Source organism: Cinclus cinclus, chromosome 26 (assembly GCF_963662255.1).
Source record: "Cinclus cinclus chromosome 26, bCinCin1.1, whole genome shotgun sequence".
NCBI lineage: Eukaryota > Metazoa > Chordata > Aves > Passeriformes > Cinclidae > Cinclus > Cinclus cinclus.
The window spans coordinates 5,327,024-5,349,130 of record NC_085071.1 but is presented as its reverse complement, the minus strand read 5'-3'; the positions used below and the strand labels follow the sequence as shown (position 1 = coordinate 5,349,130).

The 22,107-nt window shown below is 64.8% G+C and overlaps 1 protein-coding gene across 1 annotated transcript; it reads left to right on the top strand.

Moving 5' to 3' along the window:
• Positions 1 to 1,111: 1,111 nt before the first annotated feature.
• COL16A1 (collagen type XVI alpha 1 chain) lies at positions 1,112 to 22,075 on the top strand. The gene is made up of 70 exons (XM_062509273.1): positions 1,112 to 1,187; positions 2,865 to 2,927; positions 3,043 to 3,160; positions 4,512 to 4,635; positions 4,719 to 4,994; positions 5,074 to 5,154; positions 5,377 to 5,508; positions 6,108 to 6,161; positions 7,206 to 7,241; positions 7,566 to 7,592; positions 7,821 to 7,883; positions 8,040 to 8,081; positions 8,154 to 8,198; positions 8,356 to 8,391; positions 8,543 to 8,605; positions 8,714 to 8,758; positions 8,837 to 8,932; positions 9,066 to 9,104; positions 9,349 to 9,393; positions 9,648 to 9,683; positions 9,820 to 9,936; positions 10,026 to 10,061; positions 10,147 to 10,182; positions 10,258 to 10,347; positions 10,437 to 10,484; positions 10,618 to 10,653; positions 10,785 to 10,838; positions 10,990 to 11,106; positions 11,183 to 11,218; positions 11,325 to 11,432; positions 11,521 to 11,643; positions 11,716 to 11,769; positions 11,836 to 11,877; positions 11,961 to 11,996; positions 12,154 to 12,207; positions 12,275 to 12,343; positions 12,444 to 12,488; positions 12,601 to 12,627; positions 12,705 to 12,770; positions 12,872 to 12,925; positions 13,007 to 13,060; positions 13,148 to 13,201; positions 13,404 to 13,448; positions 13,527 to 13,643; positions 13,869 to 13,904; positions 14,070 to 14,144; positions 14,280 to 14,324; positions 14,619 to 14,663; positions 15,686 to 15,739; positions 15,845 to 15,898; positions 16,468 to 16,521; positions 16,615 to 16,659; positions 17,811 to 17,864; positions 17,956 to 17,991; positions 18,257 to 18,319; positions 18,441 to 18,512; positions 19,103 to 19,156; positions 19,271 to 19,315; positions 19,530 to 19,574; positions 19,676 to 19,729; positions 19,821 to 19,874; positions 19,989 to 20,039; positions 20,145 to 20,234; positions 20,324 to 20,359; positions 20,486 to 20,530; positions 20,618 to 20,806; positions 20,903 to 20,969; positions 21,060 to 21,236; positions 21,694 to 21,771; positions 21,873 to 22,075. Exons 1-70 carry the CDS (start codon positions 1,112 to 1,114, stop codon positions 22,073 to 22,075), a joined length of 4,836 nt encoding a protein of 1,611 aa, XP_062365257.1.
• The last annotated feature ends 32 nt before the right edge of the window (positions 22,076 to 22,107 follow it).

The window sequence follows — 22,107 nt, the reverse complement described above, 5'->3', positions numbered from 1 at the left end:
GGGTGGTGCGGAGGGCGGGCAGCGCTTGGGGGGCGGCTCGGCTCCCCCCGCAACCTCCCTCGGAGGGAGGCGGGGAAGGCGGCGGGGGCGGCGCGGCGGTTCCCGGTGTCCCGCGGCGGAGTTCCCGGTGTCCCGCGGCGGAGTTCCCGGTGTCCCGGACACCCCCCCCCCCCCCCCCCCGGCAGCCCCGTCCCCGCCGAGCCCCGCACAGGTGAGCTCGGGGCAGCCCCGCATCGGGGACGGGCGGAGCCCGGCGGGACGGGACGAGGGGGGATTCCCCGTTAATCACCGGAGTTAATGACGCCCCGGGGCCGCGGGGACCCGCCGGTGCGGAGGGTGCGGCGCAGGGAAGGCGGGGAGCGGGCAGAGGAGCTGCGGGGTGGGAGAAGGGCTGGGTGCAGGCAGTACCAGGCCAGGGGAGCCGGGTGGCAGCGCAGGGGACAGTTGTGAAGGGGTTGTGCTTGGGGACAGAGAGGGCTGGGAGCCTGGGGGGTGTGAGAGAGCCCCGAACAGGCAGGGCAGAGGTGGCCCCGCTGCCGGGGGTCCCGGGGCCTGTGCGTGGGATGAGGAATAGGGATGCACGTCCCGCTCTGGCTGCAGCGCCTGGAGCCGAGTGTGTCCGGTCTGTCCCGGCCCCGGCTCCCCGCCTGCAGCCCGAGTTTGCCTCGTGGCAGGAAGCAGGAGGGAGGCCAGGTCGGGGTGACCTGCAGGGACGCCCCTGGATCCACACGGGATCGGGAGGTTGAACGGGAGCTGGAGAGGCCTTCGTGGGTGGGTACACACAGGACGCCCCCGGTTCCACTCTGGGGAACATCAGCCATGGCATCCCCTAATGTTTGGAGTAAATCCAGGTGCTGGGCTTTGACACTCAGGGATGCTGGGATGCTGAGACTTGGGGTGGGTGTGGAGCAGATGGATGGGGGCCACACTGACTCCCCAAAACGTCACCAAACCACAGCCAGGAGGGTCAGCACCACTCCATGCTAGTGGCTTTCCTGGTGTGGGCAACCTCATGGGCTGGTGGCCACCAGGCTGGTGCCCATCTCGCTGCTGCCCGGGGTCTCTCCCTTGCAGGCAGCCGTGCGGGCCCTGAGCCTCTGCCACGGGCACCATGAGGGGTCTCTGGGCCCTGGTGCTCGCCGGGCTCGTCAGCGCCTGCCAAGGGAAGGAGCCGCTGCCAGTGGAAGGTAAGGACCACCGGAACGACAGCTTGGGAGCCACCTCCCTACTTGCCTGTCCCTGGGGTGAGGAGGGAACAGCTGGGGCAGACGCAGGGACGGCAGAGCAGAGTTGGCCGGAGACAGCGTGAGCTGTGCCAGGGCCCCACGTGCCAGGACTGCAGTGGTGGCTGCGGACTGAGCAAAGCTCAGCATCCCATGCGGGCAGGGGGCCAGGAAGAGTCCAGCTGAGCGAGCCCGGGACACCCCGACACCACCCCCACAGCCCTGGCCATCAGGGAGGGATGGGACTTGGCCACTGTCCGGCTGGGGGACACTCGGGGCCAGCTGGCAGCCGGGGCAGCTCGGCTCGGGCAGGTGAGCCACGACCACTCCGGGCAGGGTGAGGATGCACAGAGATCCCGAGGGAGGTTTGGCCTCCAGCTGCGAGAGGGGAAGAGGTCTGGCCATGATGGTGGAGGGCTGGGGGGTGTCCACATGCAGCTGGGGACAGCAGGACGATGGCCGAGCCCAGCTCTGCCGGGGTGTCCCCAGCCTGCGTGGATCCCGGTGTGGGATGAGCTCCGGGCTCCGGAGGACGAGCTGCCGTGGTTGCATCAGGTTCGGTGGGGGCGGAGCGGTGGCTCGGCCAGGGGGGTTTGCCAGGGAGGGGACCCTGTCACTGTCACCCGCTCCTGCTTCCCGGCACGGCGTGGCCTCCCGTTGTTCCGCTCTCTCCTGTGGGACAGAGGGTTGGACAGGCGAGATTTCCCCTTGAGATCCGCGGCAGGGCTGGGAGAGGCTTCAAAGGGATCTCACCGGGGTGATTTATGTTATGTTTATTTGTGTCCCCTGCCCTGCTGAGGGGGATGTGACATTCACAGCTACCACTGCTGTGGCTGTGCCTGGGGTCCCCAGGGCCGGGGCATGTCCCCCACACCGCTGCTGGCCCTGTGGTCACCCTGGGGCACAAGCCATGGTGGTGCCACTCTCTTGGACAGAGGATCTGGGGTGGTCAGAGACCCCCCACCCCCCTCAGGAACACCCAAGGAAGAGGTGGAAGAATCTTTGATGCTCATCCTGCTCCAGGGCCGGTTTGCATGGAGACAAAACAAATCCCTCTCTCCCTACCCCCTTGTTTACTCCTTTATCTCACACCTCCCAACATCTGGCGCATCTGGAGGTGGCTCGGTGCTGCCGGAGCCGTGATTTATCCCTGCAAGCAGCAGCAGCATCCCCGTGACTGCTCCTGACACGGCATTTCCTGCGCCTCAGCCTCTGCCTGGGCCCTCTCGCCTGTCACCGAGGGCCACCAGCTCTGAGCTGTCACCGGGATGGGACAGGAACAGGCAGCTCTCGGTGGCACTGTGGGTGTCCCTGGCACCCGTCCGAGTCTCCTGATGCTGATTCCGACTGCAGGGCTGTCTAGAGGCAAAACAGGGCTGGGAAAAGCATTTCACCTGTAGGAGGCAGCAGGGCCAGCTCTGTCCCCTCCGAGCTGCTCCTGGAGCGTTCCAGCTCCGCTCCTCCCCTCTCCCGGAGCTGGTTCTGCCGTGGGAGCAGGGTTTGCTCGGTCTGCGCTGCTTCAGGGGGCTAGGGCCAGGTCCTGGCAGCGCCCCGAGACCCTCCAGGGCTTGGGGGAGCTCTGTGTGCTCCACCTGCTTGTCCCACACTACAGTGACAGTGACGTGCTGGTTTCACTCACAGGGGATCTGTGCCCGCAGCTCTGGGATGAGGATCTGGTTGGGGACAAGTATGAGAATGTCACGGGTAAGGAAATTCCCTCTTAGGGGTCCCCTGACGCCCCAGGATGGGCTTTGTGTCCAGCCTGGGGACTGTCACCTGTCCCAGGGCCAGCTCTCATGTCCCCTGCTCTGTCCTGCAGGTTTTAACCTGATTAAAAGGTTCGACCTGCTGAAGATCTCCTCCATCAAAAAGATCCGGAGCACCCGGGGTCCAGCGGTGCTGCGCCTGGGCACCGTGCCCCTGGTCCAGCCCACGCAGTGAGTGGCCCTGGGTGACCCAAGAGATGGCCTTGGGTGACCTGTGAGTGGTCCTGGGTGACTCAAGAGGTGGCCTTGGGTGACCTGTGAGTGGTCCTGGGTGACTCAAGATGTGGCCTTGGGTGACCTGTGAGTGGCCCTGAGAGACCCTCAGGTGACCCAAAGCTCCTCCAGGCACCATCCCAGGGTGTTGTAAATTTGGGGTCTGGGTGAAGCTTTGCCCTTAGCTCGTGCCTGGGATGCCAGGCAGTTCCGTGCCACCCGTGGGGACGCTGGGGACCCAGGGGCTACCCCAACATCTTCCTCCTCGTAAGTAAACCCTGGGCTGCCACGGTTCTGCTGGATGGTGGCCAAACCCTGAGTGAGCAGGGCTCTGTGGCTGCTCTGTGGTTGCTCTTGGCAGAGCTCTCAGGGTCCAGACAAGCTCCAGAAGCTGCCCAGCACTGAGCAGGCACTGCTGGGTGTGTGGGGGGGGGGGGCTGCAGGGGGACTGGTCCCTGTCCCCTCCGTCTGTGGTGCCGGAGGTGCCAGGGCTGGCAGAGACATTGCAGCGTGGCAAAGCAGGAGGAGACCCAGATCCTCGGGAGCTGTTCCTGCAGGAAATGGCTGTGGTTTGTCCCCACATCACCCCGGGGCTGGCACAGAGCTGTGCTGGGCATGGGGCTCTCCTGAGGGTGAGGAGACCCAGCCTGGGCAGCCAAATCCTTGGATGGTTTTGGGATGGGTGGTGGATGCTCCAGGCTGGTGTTGCTCTTGGCCTGGAGCTTCTGGCATCCCAGATCCAGCCTTGGGGAGTCTGGATATGGGGACAGCCCTGGTATCCAGGCAGTGAAATCCTATGGGTGCCCACCCACCTCAGTGCCCAGTCACAGTGTCCCTGTGCCCTGTGGAGAGCAGAGGGGAGCACCGGCCTTGTCCCAGTCCCCATCCCTTGGCCCAGCTCCAGAGCGGTGGTTTGGAAAGTCATGGGTGTGGAGCCAAGGCCGGGAGAGGAGCAGAGCCCGGAGCAAATCTTTCCAGTGGTTAAATGGACTGTGGGCGAGCTGGGGAAAGGCTGCCACAGCTGCCTTGGGGATGATGGATGAATTTCCTGGCTTCCCAAGGATAAAATTCTGGGATAAGAGCACGGCTCTGGGCGCTGCAGCCACCCCAGCAGGGGCATCTTTGGGGTGCGGTGTGGGGCTGAATCCACTGGGAGGGCATCTGGGGTGCCACCAGTGGGGACAGATCACGGCAGGACATGCAGGGGGTTGTTGGGGTGATGCTGCCACCTGGAAGTGCCCAGTGGATGGGTGTCACCAGCTTTGGTGTCAACTCCATGCCCAGAGCACCCCAACACCTGTCCCCACAGGCAGGTGTTCCCCCGGGGGCTGCCCCCCACCTTCACCCTGGTGGTCACCTTGCTGCTGAAGAAGAACAGCACTGGGGAGCACTGGTACCTGTTCCAGGTCACCGACCAGCAGGGATACCCCCAGGTACATCCCAGGAATGTGTCAGGACACACCAGGGAATAGCCAGGAGCTGTCCCTGAGTGCTGCGCTGTCCCCTCTGTGCCCAGCTCTCCCTGTCCGTGCACGGCCCCGAGAAAAGCCTGGAGTTCCAGGCCAGGGCACCGGGAGCCACCTTCGTCAGCGCCGTCTTCACGGGCAAGGCCGTGGCGTCCCTGTTCGACGGGCGGTGGCACAAGGTGGTGGTGGCCGTGCAGGGCCACGCCGTGTCCGTGCACCTGGACTGCGCCTCCATTTCCTCCAAGCCGCTGGGGCCGCGGCGAGCGCTGGCCCCTGAGGGCAACACCTTCCTGGGGCTGGATGCCGTGCGGGGCACCCCGGTCCGGGTGAGTGGCCGTGGGGTCAGGGAAGCTCCACCCGTGGTGTCGGGGCCAGCCTTGACCTGCCACTCTCGTCCTGGTGTAGTTTGACATCCAGCAAGCCCAGATCTACTGCGACGCCGAGCTGGCCAGGCAGGAGGGGTGCTGCGAGATCTCAGCCAGCGGGGTGAGCACCCCTGAGCACCCCTGAGTGCCCCTGAGTGCCCCTGAGCCCCCACCCCAATCCTGACCGAACCCCGGAACTGCCCAGTGCACGCTCAGGCTTTTCCCCACGGGGGAAACTGAGGCGCAGTGAGGGCAGATCTGTCCCCTTTGTGTCACCGCTTGGTGCTGCCTGTCCCCACGGCCCCGGCTGTCCTCCAGCAGCCTCCCTGCTGTCTCCCTGCAGTGCCAGACGGAAGCGCCCAAGACTCGCCGGCAAGCGGAGCTGATGCAGAGCAGCAACCTCATCGAGATGGTGCCGCAGCCCGAGGGCCGGGTGTTCACCCGCTGCTTCTGCCTGGAGGAGCCGCTGGGCACCGTGAGCTCCGGCAGCCCCATCCCTGTCCCATCCCGGTCCCATCCCTGGCTCTGACCCCATCCCCGACTCTATCCCGCTTCCATCCCTGTCTCCATCTCCACCCCCAGCCCCACCCCGGCCCCATCTCTGTCCCCATCTTGATCGCCATCCTTGTCCCCGTCCCCGTCCCAACCCCATCCCCATCCCCATCCTGGGTCCTCATCCTGTCCCCGTCCCAAACTCATCTCCATCTCCGTTTCCATCTTTGTCTCCATCTCCGTCTCCATCTCCGTCCCCATCCCTGTTCCCACCTCTGTCCCCATCCCTATCCCATCTCCATCCCCAACCCCGTCCCCATCCCCATCCCTGTCCCCATCCCATGCCTGGCCCGGTGCAGCCATGTGTATCCAGCCTCTGGAAATTCCCTGCCTCACTTTTTCCAGCCCGTGCAAGGCTCGGGAGGGAGGTGTCAGTGTCCAGAGGGAATGAAGGCTCCTGTGGTCCCAGCGCTGCCTCATCTCTGGGTGCTCGGGCAGGATAACCTGGGATTCACGGAGAGGGAGCACCCAGGGGTGGGATAATCCAGGCAGGTACCACCAGGTGCTCTTCCCTCCCTACAGGAGCCGGGGAGGACTTCGGGAAGGACCAGCCTGAGGGACGATCCCAAGGAAAAGGTGAGGGTGTCCTGCTCCTGGCACTCTCAGCTCTGCTCCTCTTCCATCGCCATCCCAGGGTGCCACCCACTGTCCCAGACCCAGGCTGGCTCTCTCCCTGCCACATTTGGGAACTCCCGGCTGCTCCCAGTGCTGCAGGGACTCCGGGAAGAGTGGCTGCTCTGCTCCCCCGAGCAGGAATTGAGGCCCCACTCACTCTGTGCTGCTGCTGGAGCCATCCCAGCTATGGCCAAGGGCCTCTTTGTTCCCTCCGAGTGTCTCCGGAGCGTTGCCAGAGCTGGGAAACGTCTCCAGTGCTCCTGCTCTTCATCCCTGAATGTCTCTGGGATCCCTCATGCCAGCGGGGAGATTCATTGCTGTGTCCTGGGGGTGGGATCCTGCCAGGGATGGGATCATGCCAGGGGTGGGATCCTTTCAGGGATGCAGATCAGGACAGGGGGCTGGAGGCCATGGGGACACAGCCACGTCCTGCCTGTCCCCAGTGCCATGGGAGCAGACTGGAGTGGGTTTGGACCAGCAGAGCCAAACCCACAGGGAGAGCCAGGCCAGCTCCTTGTCACCTCCCCAGGGAGGGAACACGGCGGCTTTTCCCTTCTCCATCCAGGAATTCCCTGTGCCCGGGGAGCTCCGGGATGGGGGATCCCCAAGGGTGTGGGGCACTCAGGGAAGCAGGGAGTGGCTGTGGAGTTTGGGGTGCCGTGGGGTTTGGGGTGCCGTGGGGTTTTGGATGCTGTGGGGTTTGGGGTGCTGTGGGGTTTGGGATGCTTTGGGGTTTGGGGTGCTGTGGGGTTTGGGGTGCTGTGGGGTTTGGGGTGCTGTGGGGTTTTGGATGCTGTGGGGTTTGGGGTGCCGTGGGGTTTTGGATGCTGTGGGGTTTTGGATGCTGTGGGGTTTGGGGTGCCGTGGGGTTTTGGATGCTGTGGGGTTTGGGGTGCTGTGGGGTTTGGGGTGCTGTGGGGTTTGGGGTGCTGTGGAGTTTTGGCTGCTGTGGGATTTAGGGTGCCATATAGAGTTGTTCTGAGCTTCCACCCCTGTCTCTTTCAGTGCCCTCCCTGCTCGACCCAGTTTGCATCAGAAAATGTGAGTGTGGCACTGGACATGGGCTGGGCTGTGAGCTGGGGGTGGCAAAAGCCAGCAGGGTGCTGTCACCAGCCCCTCACGACCCCACGGCTCCTCGTGGCCCAGGGCCCTGCAACATCTGGAAGGCCCCTGATCCCTTCCAGATGTGGCCCCATTCCTACAGCAATCTCTGGCTTGGGTGTGGGGGGGATGGCAGGGGGGTGGCAGGTGTTTGGGACCCCTCACACCCCATAGTGGCACTTGGGGACAGATTGCTGGTAGGATGGGGACAGTGGTGTTAAAAGCCCCTGTGCCTTTGGGGACACCTTTCTCCTGTCCCCACAGGTCACTCTCGGTCCTCCAGGTCCAAAGGTAGGTTTGTTACCACCCGGGACACCCAGAGCTCCAGTAGGAATGTGGGAATGCTGTGCCAGAGCATCTCTGCCAGGAGCTGTGGGCCCTGCTGTGGGCACACACGGGGACCTGGGGACATCCTGTGCCCACTGTGTCACCAACCCTGTGCCCGTTGTGTCACCTACCCCATTTGTCTTGTGTCACCCTCCCTGTGCCCGTTTGTCACCCTCCCTCCCTCTCTTACAGGGCACCAAGGGCGAGCGGGGCCTCCCTGGCACAGCTGGTGGCAAAGGGGAGAAGGGTGACCGTGTGAGTATCCCTGGCCCTGCTGTCCCAGTCCCTGTCCCTGGCCTGTCCCCTTCTGCTGGGGGGCTGCTCCCTGTGGGGTCCCCGGCACACGGGGGTCCCCATCCCTGTCCCCCAAACCCCCCACCCTCATCCCTGAGCCCCTCCGTCCCTCCGCAGGGCATGGACTGTGTGCGCACCCACCCTGGCGGCCCCGTGCAGGTGAGACCCCCCCAAACCCCCCCAAATCCCCTCCCCATCTCTGCCTCCCCTCTCACCTCCTCCTCCTCCCAGTGTGCAGAGGGGCCGCGGGGCGAGAAGGGACAACGTGGGCAGGTGGTAAGTGACATTCGAGGGTGGGGAAAAAGTGTGGGGACACTGGGGTGTGCCCCTGCCCTGGGCTGGGGGTCCAGCTCCACGTGGGCAGGAAAGGAGCAGGAGGTGGCCCTGCACGAGCCCACCTGGGCACCCGCTTTGTCCCGTTTTTCCCGTGCAGGGACTCCCAGGGCCAGCTGGCACCGAGGGGCCGAAGGTGAGTCCAGCCCACCTAAGGGCATCGCAGCAGGGACACTTGGGATGGTGGCAGAGGTGCCAGGACCTGCCAGCACCAACCTGGGCAGCTTGGGTGGCACCATGGGTGGCATCACGGGTGACTCCACGGGTGACATCTGTCTGTTCTGCAGGGCCAGAAGGGTGAGAAGGGTGACGGGGGACTGCAGGGCAAGCCGGGGCGCCCTGGGCGTGATGTGAGTAGTGTTGGGTGGTACCTGGGCACCCCCTGGGCACACCTGGGCATCCCCCAGGATGGGGGGTCCAGCCCCAGGACCCTTCACATCCCACTCCCCTCCTGGCAGGGCCGGCCCGGAGAGATCTGCGTGGTGGGGCCCAAGGGCCAGAAGGTACCTGGGGGGTTTGGGGGTGACGGGTGGGGAAACCTGGTGGCACTGCCAGCACTGACACCCCCCATTGTCCTCCAGGGTGACCCCGGGCTCGTGGGACCTGAGGGGTTGGCCGGTGAACCAGGACCCCCAGGCAAGCCAGGCTCTCCAGGGATTGGCATTCCAGGGAAGCCGGTGAGGACCCCTGTGCCAAGGCGATGTCCCCATGGTGGGCACTGCCATGGGAAGGGTGAGGTGCCACCCCACAGCCAGAGCTGGCTGACCAGGGCACCCCAGCAGGGCTAACACCACCCTTTGTCCCTATCAGGGTGACCCCGGTGGCCCTCCAGGTGCCAAGGGAGAGAAGGTGAGTGGAGGGAAAGGGGTCCCAGCTGACCCCATGCCTGGCAGGGCAGGGAGGGCTGTGCCATCCCATCCACAGCCGGATCACCACGGCTGAGCTGGAGCCATCCAGCTCCATCTGGGTGGCCCAAGGGAGGTCTTGGGAGGCAGGAAACCCCCCGGGATTTCCCTGACAGGGGTGTCACAGGGAGCTCAGGGCTGCGCTGTTTCCCCTTGCTGAGCTCAGCTTTTCCCATCTCTGGCTCCAGGGCAGCCCGGGAGCTCCTGGACCCGGAGGATCGCCTGGGACACCCGTGAGTAGCAGGAGCAGGGAGCCAAAGCCTGGGGTCAGGGCCGGGTTTCTTGGCTCGGGGTCGGGGCTGCTTGGCCGGAGAGGTGATGGGATCCGAGCTCGGGAGCCGAGAGGGCTTTGAGAAAACCGGCAGCCTCGCTCGGGGCCGGGATCGACCCGTGACGAGGCTGGTGGCCAGCTGAGGGGTGCTGGTGGCACTCATGGGCCACACCGTGGGTTCCCTGAAGCAGCCCCGTCCCCACTTTTCTCCCGCAGGGTCTCCCCGGAGTTCTGGGGCCGAAAGGAGACAAGGTGAGTACGGTGACAATGACAGGGTGGGTGGCCTGGGGTGGCCACGGGCACATCCCCCGGCCTTGGGGCTACCTAGGACATCCTGGGCGCCACCCCACAGCTCCCCAACCTCTGTCTCACTGCTCCCACCGTGCAGGGCGAGCCGTGCGAGGTGTGTCCCACTGTCCCCGAGGGGATGCTCGGTGCCGTCGGAATTCCCGGCAAGCCAGGACCCCGGGGGGAGCCCGGAGCGCCAGGCAGGGACGGGGTCTCGGTGAGTCTGATCCCAGGGATTCGTGGGGTGCAGGGCAGAGCGGTGTCACCACAGCATCCCTGATGTTCTCCCTGTTTCCCCATTCGCAGGACACACCCGGCCCCGCGGGACCCAAAGGGGACAGGGTAGGTGACACAGGATGGGCTGGGCTGTCCCCAGACGGAGGTGGGGGACACCCAGCACCGTCCAGCTCCCGCTTTTCCTCTCCAGGGAGATCCCGGCATCCAGGGGATGAAAGGGGAGAAGGTGAGTGTGTGACCCCCCGTGTCACTCCCCGCTCGGCCGCTGCAGCCTCTGAGCTGTCCCCTCCTGCCATGCCAGGGGGACTCGTGCCATTCCTGCGACCTCCGAGTCCTCGCCGCGCTGCGCCGCGGCCCGGCCGAGGGGCTCGAGGGGGAACCGGGGCTGCCGGTGAGTACCGGGGCCGGACCCCCCTCTCCCACGGCGGGGTGACCCCCGGGGTGCTGTGGGTGCCGGTGAGTGACCACGTGGGTGTCCAGCAGGGCGAAATGGGGCTCTCCGGGCTGGCTGGGATCAAGGGCGAGAAGGTGAGTGACCCCCTCTCCTGCCGCCCTTTTCACATCCCTGGAAGGAGCGGGAATGGCTGGATCATCCCATGGGGTCGGGGCAGGCTTGGCTGATCTTGACCTTAATTCTGATCCTGGCCCTGCTGCGTTTCAGGGGGACAGTGGCCAAGTGGGACCCACGGGCAGACCGGTGAGTGGGGGCACTACGGGGGCTCAGGGTGGGGGACCCAGGCCAGCAGGAGGGGTCTGGTGGCTCAGGGCTGCCGGAGCCAAGTTTTGGGGGGACCTTGGTGTCACCTCTGCCGTGAATTCTTGGTGCAGGGAATCCCGGGAGAGAAGGGAGATCCAGGTGCGCGGGGGCTCAAGGGAGAGAAGGTGAGTCCAGCCTTGGGGACACCCCCGTCCCTGCCCTGTCCCTGCCACTTCCCCAGGTGAGACCTGGGCATGGCACAGCGCAGGTGTGCCCCCCGGTGCCGCCGTGTCGCGGTCCCCAAAGCCACCTTCCAGCCGGGATGTCCCTCCACAGGGCGAGCAATGCGGGCAGTGCCCTCCCAGCCCGCAAGCTCTCCAAGGGACAGCGACAGTGCTGGCAGTGCCGGGGCCACCGGGAGAAAGGGGTCCCGGTGGCCTCCCGGGCAAAGCGGTGAGTGCCCCCCGTGCCCACCGTGCCCGTTTTTGGGGGCGATGCCCCATCCTGACCCATTCCTGCCTTTCCCCAGGGCAGACCCGGCGGCGCTGGCGAGAAGGGACAGAAGGTGAGAGGGGCTCGGGGTGGCTCCCAGTGGTGGCAGAGGGTTCTGTGACCCCTGTGCGCCATGTCCCCTCCTTCCCCGTGCCAGCCTTGTCCCCTCTCTTTTCCAGGGTGACGCTGGCAGCCCCGGGGACCCGGGCACCCCGGGCATGGCCGGTGTCCCGGGGCTATCAGGTGAGCCTGGCATCAGGGGACCAGCCGGCCCCAAAGGCGACAAGGTGAGATTGTGGCATATTTTGGGGAGCTGTACCCCATCCCCGCGGTGTCACCCACTCCTCCATTCCCTCTCCTGTCCCCTCCCCACAGGGAGATGCCTGCGAGCCTGGCCCTGCCTTGCTCAGGGACCTCTCGGATGTGGTTGGCATCCCGGGAAAAGCCGGGCCCAAAGGGGACCAGGGACCACCGGGCATCGGCCAGCCAGGCAGACCCGTGAGTGCCACCACCCCACGGGCACGGCGCCTGCTGGCATCGTGTCCTCGGGCTGACCCTGCTGTGTTTTAGGGGAAGCCGGGGCTGCCGGGGGTGCAGGGCCCCGCTGGGCCAAAGGGGCTGCAGGTGAGTGGGGTGCAGGGGGTGGATGTGGGGTCCTGGGGACACCTCACTGCCCCTCTGTGTCCATAGGGTGAGCCAGGACCGCGGGGGATCGGCCAGCCAGGACCACAGGTGGGTTTTGAGGTGCCTGTGTTGTCCCCTGCTGTGCCATGCCAGGTGGCTCTGGTGGCTTTCACACACTCTGCTTTTCCCAGGGCGACCCCGGGAGCACCGGACCCCCTGGACCCCCCGTGAGTAGGGTTTGGGGTTTTGGGGTGCCCAGCCCTGGGTTATGATGCAGTGAGCTGTGGGGTGACACCTCTGCCAGCCCCCTGTGTGCACTGTGGTGGCTCTGGGGACAGCATTGTCCTCTCAGTGGAGGGAACCAACACCCTGTCCTGCCCCCAGGGCCCCCCCGGACCACAGGGACCCCCGGGGATGGAAGCAGAGAAAGGTGCCAAGGTAAGGGAGCGTCCCCCAGCCCTCGATGTCCCCCGTGCTCCCCATTCCTGCTGTCCTTCCTCTGCAGGGATCTCCGGGCCCCAAAGGTGCCACGGGACCCCCTGGACCACCAGGGAGCAGCGTCACAGGGCCACCGGTAGGTCCTGCCCTCCAAGATGGGCAGTGCCACCCTGCTGGCACCTTGATCCTGGCAGGATCAAGGCAGGGAGTTTTCCTCACCCTCCTCTTCCTCGCAGGGCCCTGAGGGGCAGCGGGGGCTCCCCGGGTCCAATGGGCAGCCGGTAGGTGTGGGGGGTGCCGGGGGGGGCTGTGCTAGGGATGTGGGGGGTCACTCGGTGGGTGGGGGGCACTGGGGGCACTGCCCTAAAGCCCATCTCCGTTTTCCTCTGGCAGGGGGAGAAGGGCGCCCAGGGAGAGAAGGTGAGTCGGGGTCCGGGTGGAGTCGTGCCCCCCGTGCCACCCCCTGCCCGCCCTGCCCTCACCCCCTCTGCCCACAGGGAGACCCCGGCGAGTGCTCCTGCCCCTCCAGCCCCCGCCAGGACCCCAACTACAATGGGATGCCGGTGAGTGTCACCCCCTCCCCCCCCCCCCCTCCGGGCTCTGTGTCACCCTCACGGGCACCCCCCGAATCCCCCATTCCACCCTCCCGAATTCTCATCCCCAGGGAGCCCCTGGATTATGGACCGGGATGTCCTGGCAGCCCCAGCCTGGCCCGCAGGTCGGTGCTAACCCCGCAGTGCTCCTCCCACCCTCCCCTTCACCCCTTGATTCTCTCTGATTGTTTTTTGGGGTCTTGCAGGGCCCCCCCGGAGCTCCGGGTCCCCCCGGCCCACCCGGTGCCCCCGGTCGCCAGGTGAGCGATGGGAGAGGGGAGCAGCAGAGAGAGAGAGGGGCCCATCCTGATCTTTGAATATTCCCTTGGTTCTCTTGGTGGATTTAGGGAATGCCAGGACACAACGGCTTACCCGGACTGCCCGGACCTGCTGGAGACCTGGTAGGTGGTGACAACTGTCATGGCAATGTCCTCTGCTCTGCTCCCCCATGGTGGGGACAATCCTTCAATCCCCCCATCCCATCCCATCCCATCCCATCCCATCCCATCCCATCCCATCCCATCCCATCCCATCCCATCCCATCCCATCCCATCCCATCCCATCCCATCCCATCCCATCCCTCCATCCGTCCCTCTTTTCCAGGGACCTCTGGCCGTCATGGCTGAGAGGAACATCGAGGTGCTGAAGGTGAGGGGGTGGGGATGGGGTCACCCTCCTGTCCTGGGGGACCCCTCGGGGCACCCCTGACTCCCCTCTGCCCCCCAGACTCTCTGCGGGGACTGTGCCCAGCTGCAGGCAGCCCTGGAAGCTCCCGGGGGATTGGAAGGGGAGAAGGGGGATGGGGGCATGCCAGGTGCCCCTGGCAGCGAGAACTGTGCCCGGGTGAGTATTCCCACAGCTCTGGGTGGGAATTTCGGTGCCCGACATCCCCTGGCCCTGCGGGGGTGAGGTTGGAGAGTCGCTCCCGAGTCACGGGTAATTGGATTTTGTGGGAGTTGGGGGAAGCTCCGCGCTTTGGGGACACTCTGGGAATCCCGGGCACAGCCCTGAGAAGGGACAGGCTCGTCCTCTGTCGCAGCTGGGTGACTCCAGGGTTTTTTTTCCCAGTGCTTCGCTCAATTCCCGCGAGCGGAGGAGGCTCGGGTGAGTGCCGCTGGTGTCCTGGTCACACCCCCAGGTCCCCAGGGACGGTCCCTGCTGGGTATCCAGGGCTGTTCCCCAGCTGTGGGGGCTTTGGGGAGGCTTGGTGGGTGGTGGGCAGTGGGCAGAGCCATGCCGGGGTCCTGATGTGTCCCCAACTCCCCGCAGGGTGACAGCCCTGACTGCGCCGGTGATCCCGGGCTGCCGGGAGCCCCAGGAATGCCAGGAGAGAGAGGAGAGCAGGTGGGTGGGGTCCAACCCATCCACGGACCCTCTCCTGCCATCCCAGCCCTTCTTGGTGGCTGTGACAGGTCCCTGGCGGCCATCGGGGCTGTCCCCACCGCTGTAGTCACACCTGGCACCCCCATCCCTCCCCAGGGCTCCCCAGGACTGCGCGGACCTCCAGGACCACCCGGACCCATCGTAAGTAGCCCTGCCTGGGGTGGGTGGAGGGTTCTGAGGGGCTCGGAGCCCATAAAAGCAGGTAGCCGAAGGGGCCTGGCACCCTGCCCTGAGGCCGTGCTGACAGAGGGACGCGGCCATGGCGAGGCACAGGTGTGACATGGCATGGCACGGATGTCCCCATGGAGGCTGGAGAAGGAGGTGAAGCTGCTGCCAGCCCCGAGGTGGAGCAGGAGCTCCGTGGCACCCCCAGGGTTCAGCCCAGGATCCCCCAGCTCCTTTTCCAAGCTGTGACCTCCCTGTTTCTCCCCTCAGGGCCCCCCAGGCTTTCCTGGAACGCCGGGCGCACCCGGACTGCCCGTAAGAACCCAGCACGGCTCCGCTCTGTGCCCTGTGTCTCTGTCGCTTGGTTTGGCTGTGTCCCTTGTCCCTTGTCCCCGCCGGGAGCAGCCGCAGCACAGCTGCCCCTCCCCTTCCACTCCATCTCCATCCTGCCATTCCCACTCCTCCATCCCAAAGCAGGGGGTCCCGGCGGACCCGGCGCTCTCGGATGATCTTCCTCAGCTCAGGGACCTGGTGCTGGCACTCGCCACCTGCTGGGTCCCTTCGCCACCGCGGGACCTGGCGCACCTCCGCGGCTCCAGGTGTGCCAGGGGCCTGTCACCTCGGCTGCGTGACTTGATGGTGACCAGGGACACCCCTCGTGGGCACCAGGAGGATCCCGTGTGTGGTCGGTGCTGCCTGGGCTCACCCTTCTCTTCCTCTGGTCACTCCTCTGTGGTCACTCATCATCTCCATCTTCATCCTCATCTCCACCCTCCTGCTCCCACCCTGCTCGCTCCCCACAGGAGCTGGTGGTGGGGCTGTGCCCGCGGCTCTCGGAGGATCCTGTGCTCCTGCTCGTGTCCCCTCGTCATGTCACTAATGTCACCGTCACCCCACGGGCTCTCTGGGGCTCTCTGGGGCTCTCTGTGGGCCGTGCTCTGCGGTGTGCCAGCGTGTCCTGTCATTCTCTGTCACCTCGGCACCACCTCACTAACACACCCTGGATGTCCCCATGGTGCTCCAGGCTGTCCCCGTGTCACCCTTGGAGGATGGGGGGCACCAGGCTGGAGTTAAGGGCTGGAGCCAGAGCTGGGCACCCCACACAGGGCTGAGCTTTCCATGGCCCCAGGGTGACAGCGCCAGGGTTTGAACATCCCCACCAGGCCTGGGTGCTGACCCCAGAGCCTGTGGCTGTGCCAGGGGTGGAGGGAGCCCAAGCAGGGTCCCAGCAGGTTCCACAGACCCCATGGGCTGTGCCAGGTCCTGCTGCCAGGTGGGCACAGCCCCGGGAGGGGCTGTAGGAAATCCCCTGCATCTCCTCTCTTCTCCCCACAAAGGGTCTCCAAGGGGAACGTGGCCCTGCGGGGCTCGCTGGAGCCAAAGGGGAGCCGGTGAGTGCTGTGGGATGAGGGGACAAGGGGACACTGGTGGCCCACGGAGGGTGGCACCTGGCTGGGGCACTGCAGGTGGCTCAATGTCATCATCTTCACACACAGGGACCTCCAGGACAACCTGGCTACCCCGGGGCCACAGGGCCCCCCGGCCTTCCTGTGAGTACCGGGGGGACCTGGCAGCCCCTGGCAGCCCCCAGCCCCTTCGGGGGTCTCCATGGCCCTCCTGAGACCCCCCCATATCACAGCTGGGGGACCTTGGTGGGCACAGAGCACCACGTTCCTGCAGGGCTCATCCCTGTCCTGTCCATCCAATCCCATCCCACACATTCCGGGGTCTCCCCTCATCCATGCCATCTGCACCCTGAGCATGTTCTGTCTGTGTCCCCATGTCTGCTCTTCTCTGCCCCATGTCCCATCCATGCCCTGAAGCCCATCCTCGTCCTAAATCCCATCCTTGTCCTAAATCCCATCCGTGCCCCGAATTGCATCCATGCCCCAAATCTCATCCATGTCCCAAATCTCATCCATGCCCCAAATCTCATCCATGTCCCGTATGTCACCTGTGCCTGGTATCCCATCTGTGTCCCATGCTCTTTCCATGCCCCATATCCCATCCATATCCCATATCCCACCCATGCCCCAAGTGCCATCTCTGCCCCAAATCCCATTCCTGCCCCAAATCCCATCCCTGCCCCATGTCCCAACTTGTCACTCTCCTTCTGCAGGGCATCAAAGGTGAGCGTGGCTACGTGGGTCCCCCTGGTGAGAAAGGGGAGCTGGTGAGTCCCTCAGGGCCCTGCCCCCTCTCCGTGGGCACCGGGGCTGGGATCCTTCCAGCCACATCCCTCTGATCCTATTCCCACCCTTCCCAGGGACCTCCTGGTGTGGATGGGCTGCCCGGTCCTGTGGGGCCAGCGGTAGGTGACCACCCCGGGGACTATGGGGTGAGGGGGTGGCTGTGGGGTGGGAGGGGGTGGCTGTGGGGTGGGAGGGGGTGGCTATGGGGTGCTGTGGGGGTGGCTGTGGGTGCTGTGGGGTGAGAGGGGGTGTCTGTGGGGTGGGAGGGGGTGGCTGTGGGGTGGGAGGGGGTGGCTATCGGAGCTGTGGGGGTGGCTATGGGAGCTGTGGGGGTGGCTGTGGACACTGTGGGGTGGGAGGGGGTGGCTATGGGAGCTGTGGGGGTGGCTATGGGGAGCTGTGGGGTGGGAGGGGGTGGCTATGGGGTGCTGTGGGGGTGGCTGTGGGTGCAGTGGGGTGGGAGGGGGTGTCTGTGGGGTGGGAGGGGGTGGCTATCGGAGCTGTGGGGGTGGCTATGGGTGCTGTGGGGTGGGAGGGGGTGGCTATGGGTGCTGTGGGGTGAGAGAGGGGTGGGTGTGGGTGCAGTGGGGTGAGAGAGGGGTGGGTGTGGGTGCAGTGGGGTGTTCCCACCACCACATCACTGTAACAGTGGTGGGTGTTTTTTGTACCACTTAATTAGTTTTTTGTTCAGAATCTCTTCTTCCTTCTCTTAGAGCTTGGGTTAAAAAATACACGAAGGACATGGATTTTTTTTTTTGTGTTTGGGTTTGATTGTTTGTTAAATCTTATCAAAAAGGACAGAAAGTTCAGTAACACTTCCAGCTAGAAGTGAGCAAAATGGAGATGAACCTAGCTAGCTCCAAGGTCTCGTAAAGGGAATTAATAATTAATGTTATTTATACTTTTAACCCAATAACTGAATTCCTATGACCCTCAGTGTGACACTAACTGTCCAACTAGAAACTATTACCTGAAATCATGGAGAAGAAGGAAGATGAGCACCAAAAGAGACACAACCCAAAATCCTCCACCTTGTCCCATAGCTATTGCTACATTATAAACACCTCAAATTTAAAACCCTTCACCACGTAAAATCACACACTTCTATTTCACTACACACTACAGTGATTTTAACTCCATAACTCAAATTTGGAAGCTTTCTCCAAGGCCTCAGGTCAAAAGCAGAGTTCTCCAGGGGGTCAGTGCCAGAAAGCACAAAAAGCTCAAAAATCCCAGATTTCTGGGATCCAACAATCCCATCTCTCCACAGGGTCCCAGGGGCGAGCGTGGGCTCCCAGGAAGTGCTGGAGAGAAGGGGGACCAGGTGAGTGACCCCAAAAGGCGACAGGACCCCCAGGACCCCCACAGGGCAGGGTGTGGCTGTGGGTTCTGGCTCAGCTCTTGTGTCTCCACAGGGTTTCCAGGGCCAGCCTGGCTTCCCGGGACCACCGGTGAGTAAATCCCACTGGGAATTTGGAGTACATCCCGCTGGGAATTCCAGCACTGTGGGGTGCCCCGTTCCTGGCTGTGTGTCCCCGTGTCCCCACAGCACCAGGGATGGGGACAGGAGGTTCTACAAGGGGGACACAAGTGGGATGAGGTGCAGGGAGCAGCCCCAGATCAATCCCATTAAAATAAACCAGGAAAGAGTGGGATTTACGGGCTGGGCTCTGGTGCTGGGATCCCTCCTTCACTCCACACCCCTCTTCTCTTTAGGGTCCTCCTGGTTTCCCAGGAAAGGTCGGTCCAGCCGGGCCACCAGGGCCTGCGGCCGAGAAGGTGAGTGCCAGGACAAGTGCCACCGGGCAATGGCTCTGTGGTGTCACCGCTTGTCCCTTGGGCCGTGGCTGGCTTTGGTGCCAGCCCCCGCTGTGCCCGTGACCTCCTGTGGCTCCTGCAGGGCAGCGAGGGCATGCGAGGCCCCACGGGGATGCCAGGACCCCCTGGGCCCCCTGGACCCCCAGGAATCCAGGTAAGAGCCCCTCTGTGTGTCACCCCTGGGTGCTCCTGGGAGCACCAATGGCTGTTCCCATTCCCAGGGATGTGTTCTCATTCCCAAGGATTTGTTCTCATTCCCAAAGATCTGTTCCCATTCCCAGGGATCTGTTCCCATTCCCAAGGATCTGTTCCCATCCCCAGGGACCTGTTCCCATTCCCAGGGATCTGTTCCCATTCCCAAGGATCTGTTCCCATTCCCAGGGACCTGTTCCCATTCCCAGGGACTTGTTCACATTCCCAAGGATCTGTTCCCATTCCCAGGGACCTGTTCCCATCCCCAGGGACCTGTTCCCATCCCCAGGGACCTGTTCCCATTCCCAGGGACCTGTTCCCATTCCCAAGGATCTGTTCCCATTCCCAGGGACCTGTTCACATTCCCAAGGATCTGTTCCCATTCCCAAGGATCTGTTCCCATTCCCAGGGACCTGTTCCCATTCCCAGGGACCTGTTCCCATTCCCAGGGATCTGTTCCTACAGCCTGGGGTGCCCTAAGCAAGTCCCTCTGGGACCCCCAGAGCTCCCCAAAGCAAACCTCCCTCTGACATTGTCACCTTGTCCCCACAGGGCCCTGCTGGTTTGGAAGGACTGGATGGCAAGGATGGGAAGCCAGGACTGAGGGTGAGGCTCTGGGTTTTGAGGGGGGTGGCAGCCAACCTGCAATCCCCCAGGGCACCCCCAAACCACCCTGCAACCCCCCCAGGACACCCCCAACCTGTGTCTCTTTCTCCCCAGGGTGACCCTGGTCCCCCCGGGCCACCAGGGATGATGGGTCCTCCGGTGAGTGACACCCCTCCTTGTCACCCCTCCCTAGTGCTCCTGGCACGTCCCTGCAGCCAAACCCGGGGTCCCCTAAGCTGGGACTGTCCCACCTCGTGTTCCTGGGGACACTGAGCTGCGGGTGGTGGCCCTGGACCAACACTGCAGGGTCAGGGTCACCTGCTGTGACCTGCTGTGACCTGCTGTGACCCACCCAGCTCTTTTCTCTCTCCAGGGCTTCAAGGGAAAGACAGGACACCCAGGGCTCCCAGGACCGAAGGTGAGGGATGGTGACGCTGAGTGGGGACGTCCCCAAGGACCTCGGAGCTGGACAAAGACCCCAGTCATTGCTCTGCCTGTGACGTCCCTTCCTCCTTTTAGGGTGACTGCGGCAAACCTGGCCCCCCTGGGAGCACGGGCCGGCCGGGAGCGGAGGTGAACAAGGGGTGGGTGACCCCCGGGAAGGTTGGGCAGCCCTTTTCTTGTCATCACCCCCCCTTCCTCCTCCTTTCCTTGCCTTCCTCAGGGTGACCCCGGACCCATGGGACCCCAAGGCCGGCAGGGACCCCCAGGGCTCATCGTAAGTTGGAGCTGCCCCCCCATGACTCCCCCATCACAGCGGGGACTCCCTCTGGTGCGGGCAGTGGGGACACCCCCTGTGACCCTCAGCTGACCCCCCAGTCTCTGTCCCCAGGGACCCCCCGGCAGCCCAGGACAGCCGGGTCCCGCTGGCCTCGCTGGAGTGGTGAGTACCTCCAGGGCTGGAGGTTTGGAATTTGGGGTCGGGATGAGCGGGTTTGGGATCCCCATTCCTGGCCCGCGCTGATCCCGATGCTCCCTCCTCCCGCAGGGGCTGAAGGGCGAGCGCGGCTCCGTGGGGGAACGGGGTCTGCCCGGAATGCCAGGACAGCCGGGACCCCCGGGACACCCGGGACCACCGGTGAGTGCAGCAGGACCCCGGAGCAGCGGGGACATCGGGGGTGGCCCCGTGGTGTCACCTCCTCATGCTGCCCCTCTTTGACCTCGCAGGGAGAGCAGGGACCGGACGGACCCGTTGGGAAAGAGGTAGGAGCAAGGATTTCTGGAACTTTCCCACCCCGCTGGACACAGGGCTGGACTGCGGCATCCTCTGGCCTGGACAGGGTATCCCCAGGGTGAGGACATCCCTGTCACTCTGCTCCTGTTTTCCAGGGACCCCCAGGAAAACCGGGCATGGTGGGACCGGCTGGACAGAAGGTGAGGGGAAGCCGGCTGTGCCACCACGGCCACCCTGGTGTCCCACAACTGTCCCGGCTCCCAGAGCTGAGCTTTTCCTGTCCACAGGGTGACGCTGGATCCCCCGGCGAGAGGGGGTACCCCGGGGAGAAGGGCAGAGCCGGAATGCCCGGGGGTCCAGGGAAAAGCGGATCCATGGGGCTCGTGGGGCCACGGGGACCCGCGGGAGAGAGGGGACCCCCGGGCTCTCCGGGCCCCGCTGGTAGCCCCGGGCTACCGGGACCACCGGGGATGATGGTAAGGACGGGTGGCCGTGCGGGAGGGGAGGGACAGGACCCTGTCCCTGTGGCGTGGTGGCCGCGGCTCCTCGCGTGTCCCCTCGTGTCCCCGCAGGGAGATGTGGTGAACTACGACGAGGTCAAGAGGTTCATCCGGCAGGAGCTGAACAAGATGTTTGACGGTAACGGCGAGCGGGAGGTGGGGACGAGGCCCGGGGGACCCTCCCCGTGTCCCCGCTTTGTCCCGCTGAGCTCGGTCCGTGTCCCCGCAGAGCGGATGGCGTATTACACCTCCCGGCTGCACTTCCCGGTGGAGATGGTGGCATCCCCGGGCAGGCCCGGTCCTCCCGGCAAGGACGGGCTGCCCGGCCGGCCGGGACCCCCCGGCTCCCCGGGGATGCCAGGGCAGATCGGCAGAGAGGGGCGGCAGGGAGTGCCGGGCATGAGGGGTACGTGCTGCTCCCCGGGGAGTTCCCGGGGTCCCTGCGGTCATCCCGGTGTCCCCAAGACTTTCCCGGTGTCCCTGCGGTCATCCCGGTGTCCCCAAGACTTTCCCGGTGTCCCTGTGGTCATCCCGGTGTCCCCTGGGCCATTTCCAGTGCCCTTGCAGTCATTCCAGTGTCCCCATCACATTCCCAGTGTCCCTGGAGTATTCCAAGTATCTTGGGGTGCTCACAGTGTCCCCATCATATTCTTGATGTCCCTGGGGTGTTCCCAGTGTCCCTAGGACCTTCCTGACATCCCTGGGGCATTCCTGGTGTCCCCGGGATGTTCCAGGTGTCCCCAGGACATTCCAAGTGTCCCTGGGATGTTCCTGGTGTCCTCAGGACATTCCCAGTGTCCCTGGCTGCCGGGGTGCTGCAGTTGTGCTGGGATCTCACCCCTCTGCATTCACCTATCTCCCAGGTGAGCCAGGAGCCAAAGGAGAGAAAGGCGAGAAAGGTGTGGGGCTGATGGGGGACAGCGGCCCCCCGGGACCCCCAGGTGAGTCCCCCACCCTCCGCGTGGTCCCCAGTCCCACGCTGGCCTTTGCTGCCACCCCCTCACCCTGTCACCTCACCCTTCTTTCTCTCCATCTCTTCCAGGTCCCCAAGGGCCACCAGGCTATGGGAAGATGGGTCCCCCAGGCCCTGTGGGGCAGCAGGGCATCCCTGGCATCCCCGGCCCTCCTGGTGCCACGGGGCAACCGGGCAAGACCGGGCACTGCAGCCCTGCCGAGTGCCTGGGGGCCGTGCCCATGGAGCAGCCACTCTTCCAGCCCAAGAATGTCAAGGGTCCCTTCGGCTGAGGGGCCCCGTGCCCCCCGTGCACCCCCGAATT

Excerpts from the sequence above, each read along its gene's own strand:
- COL16A1 (XM_062509273.1), top strand. The coding sequence starts at position 1,112 with ATGAGGGGTCTCTGGGCCCTGGTGCTCGCCGGGCTCGTCAGCGCCTGC. Across the intron at positions 9,684-9,819 it reads TGGGGCCGAAAGGAGACAAG|GGCGAGCCGTGCGAGGTGTG; the intron begins GTGAGTACGGTG and ends CCCACCGTGCAG. Across the intron at positions 13,905-14,069 it reads CGCGAGCGGAGGAGGCTCGG|GGTGACAGCCCTGACTGCGC; the intron begins GTGAGTGCCGCT and ends AACTCCCCGCAG.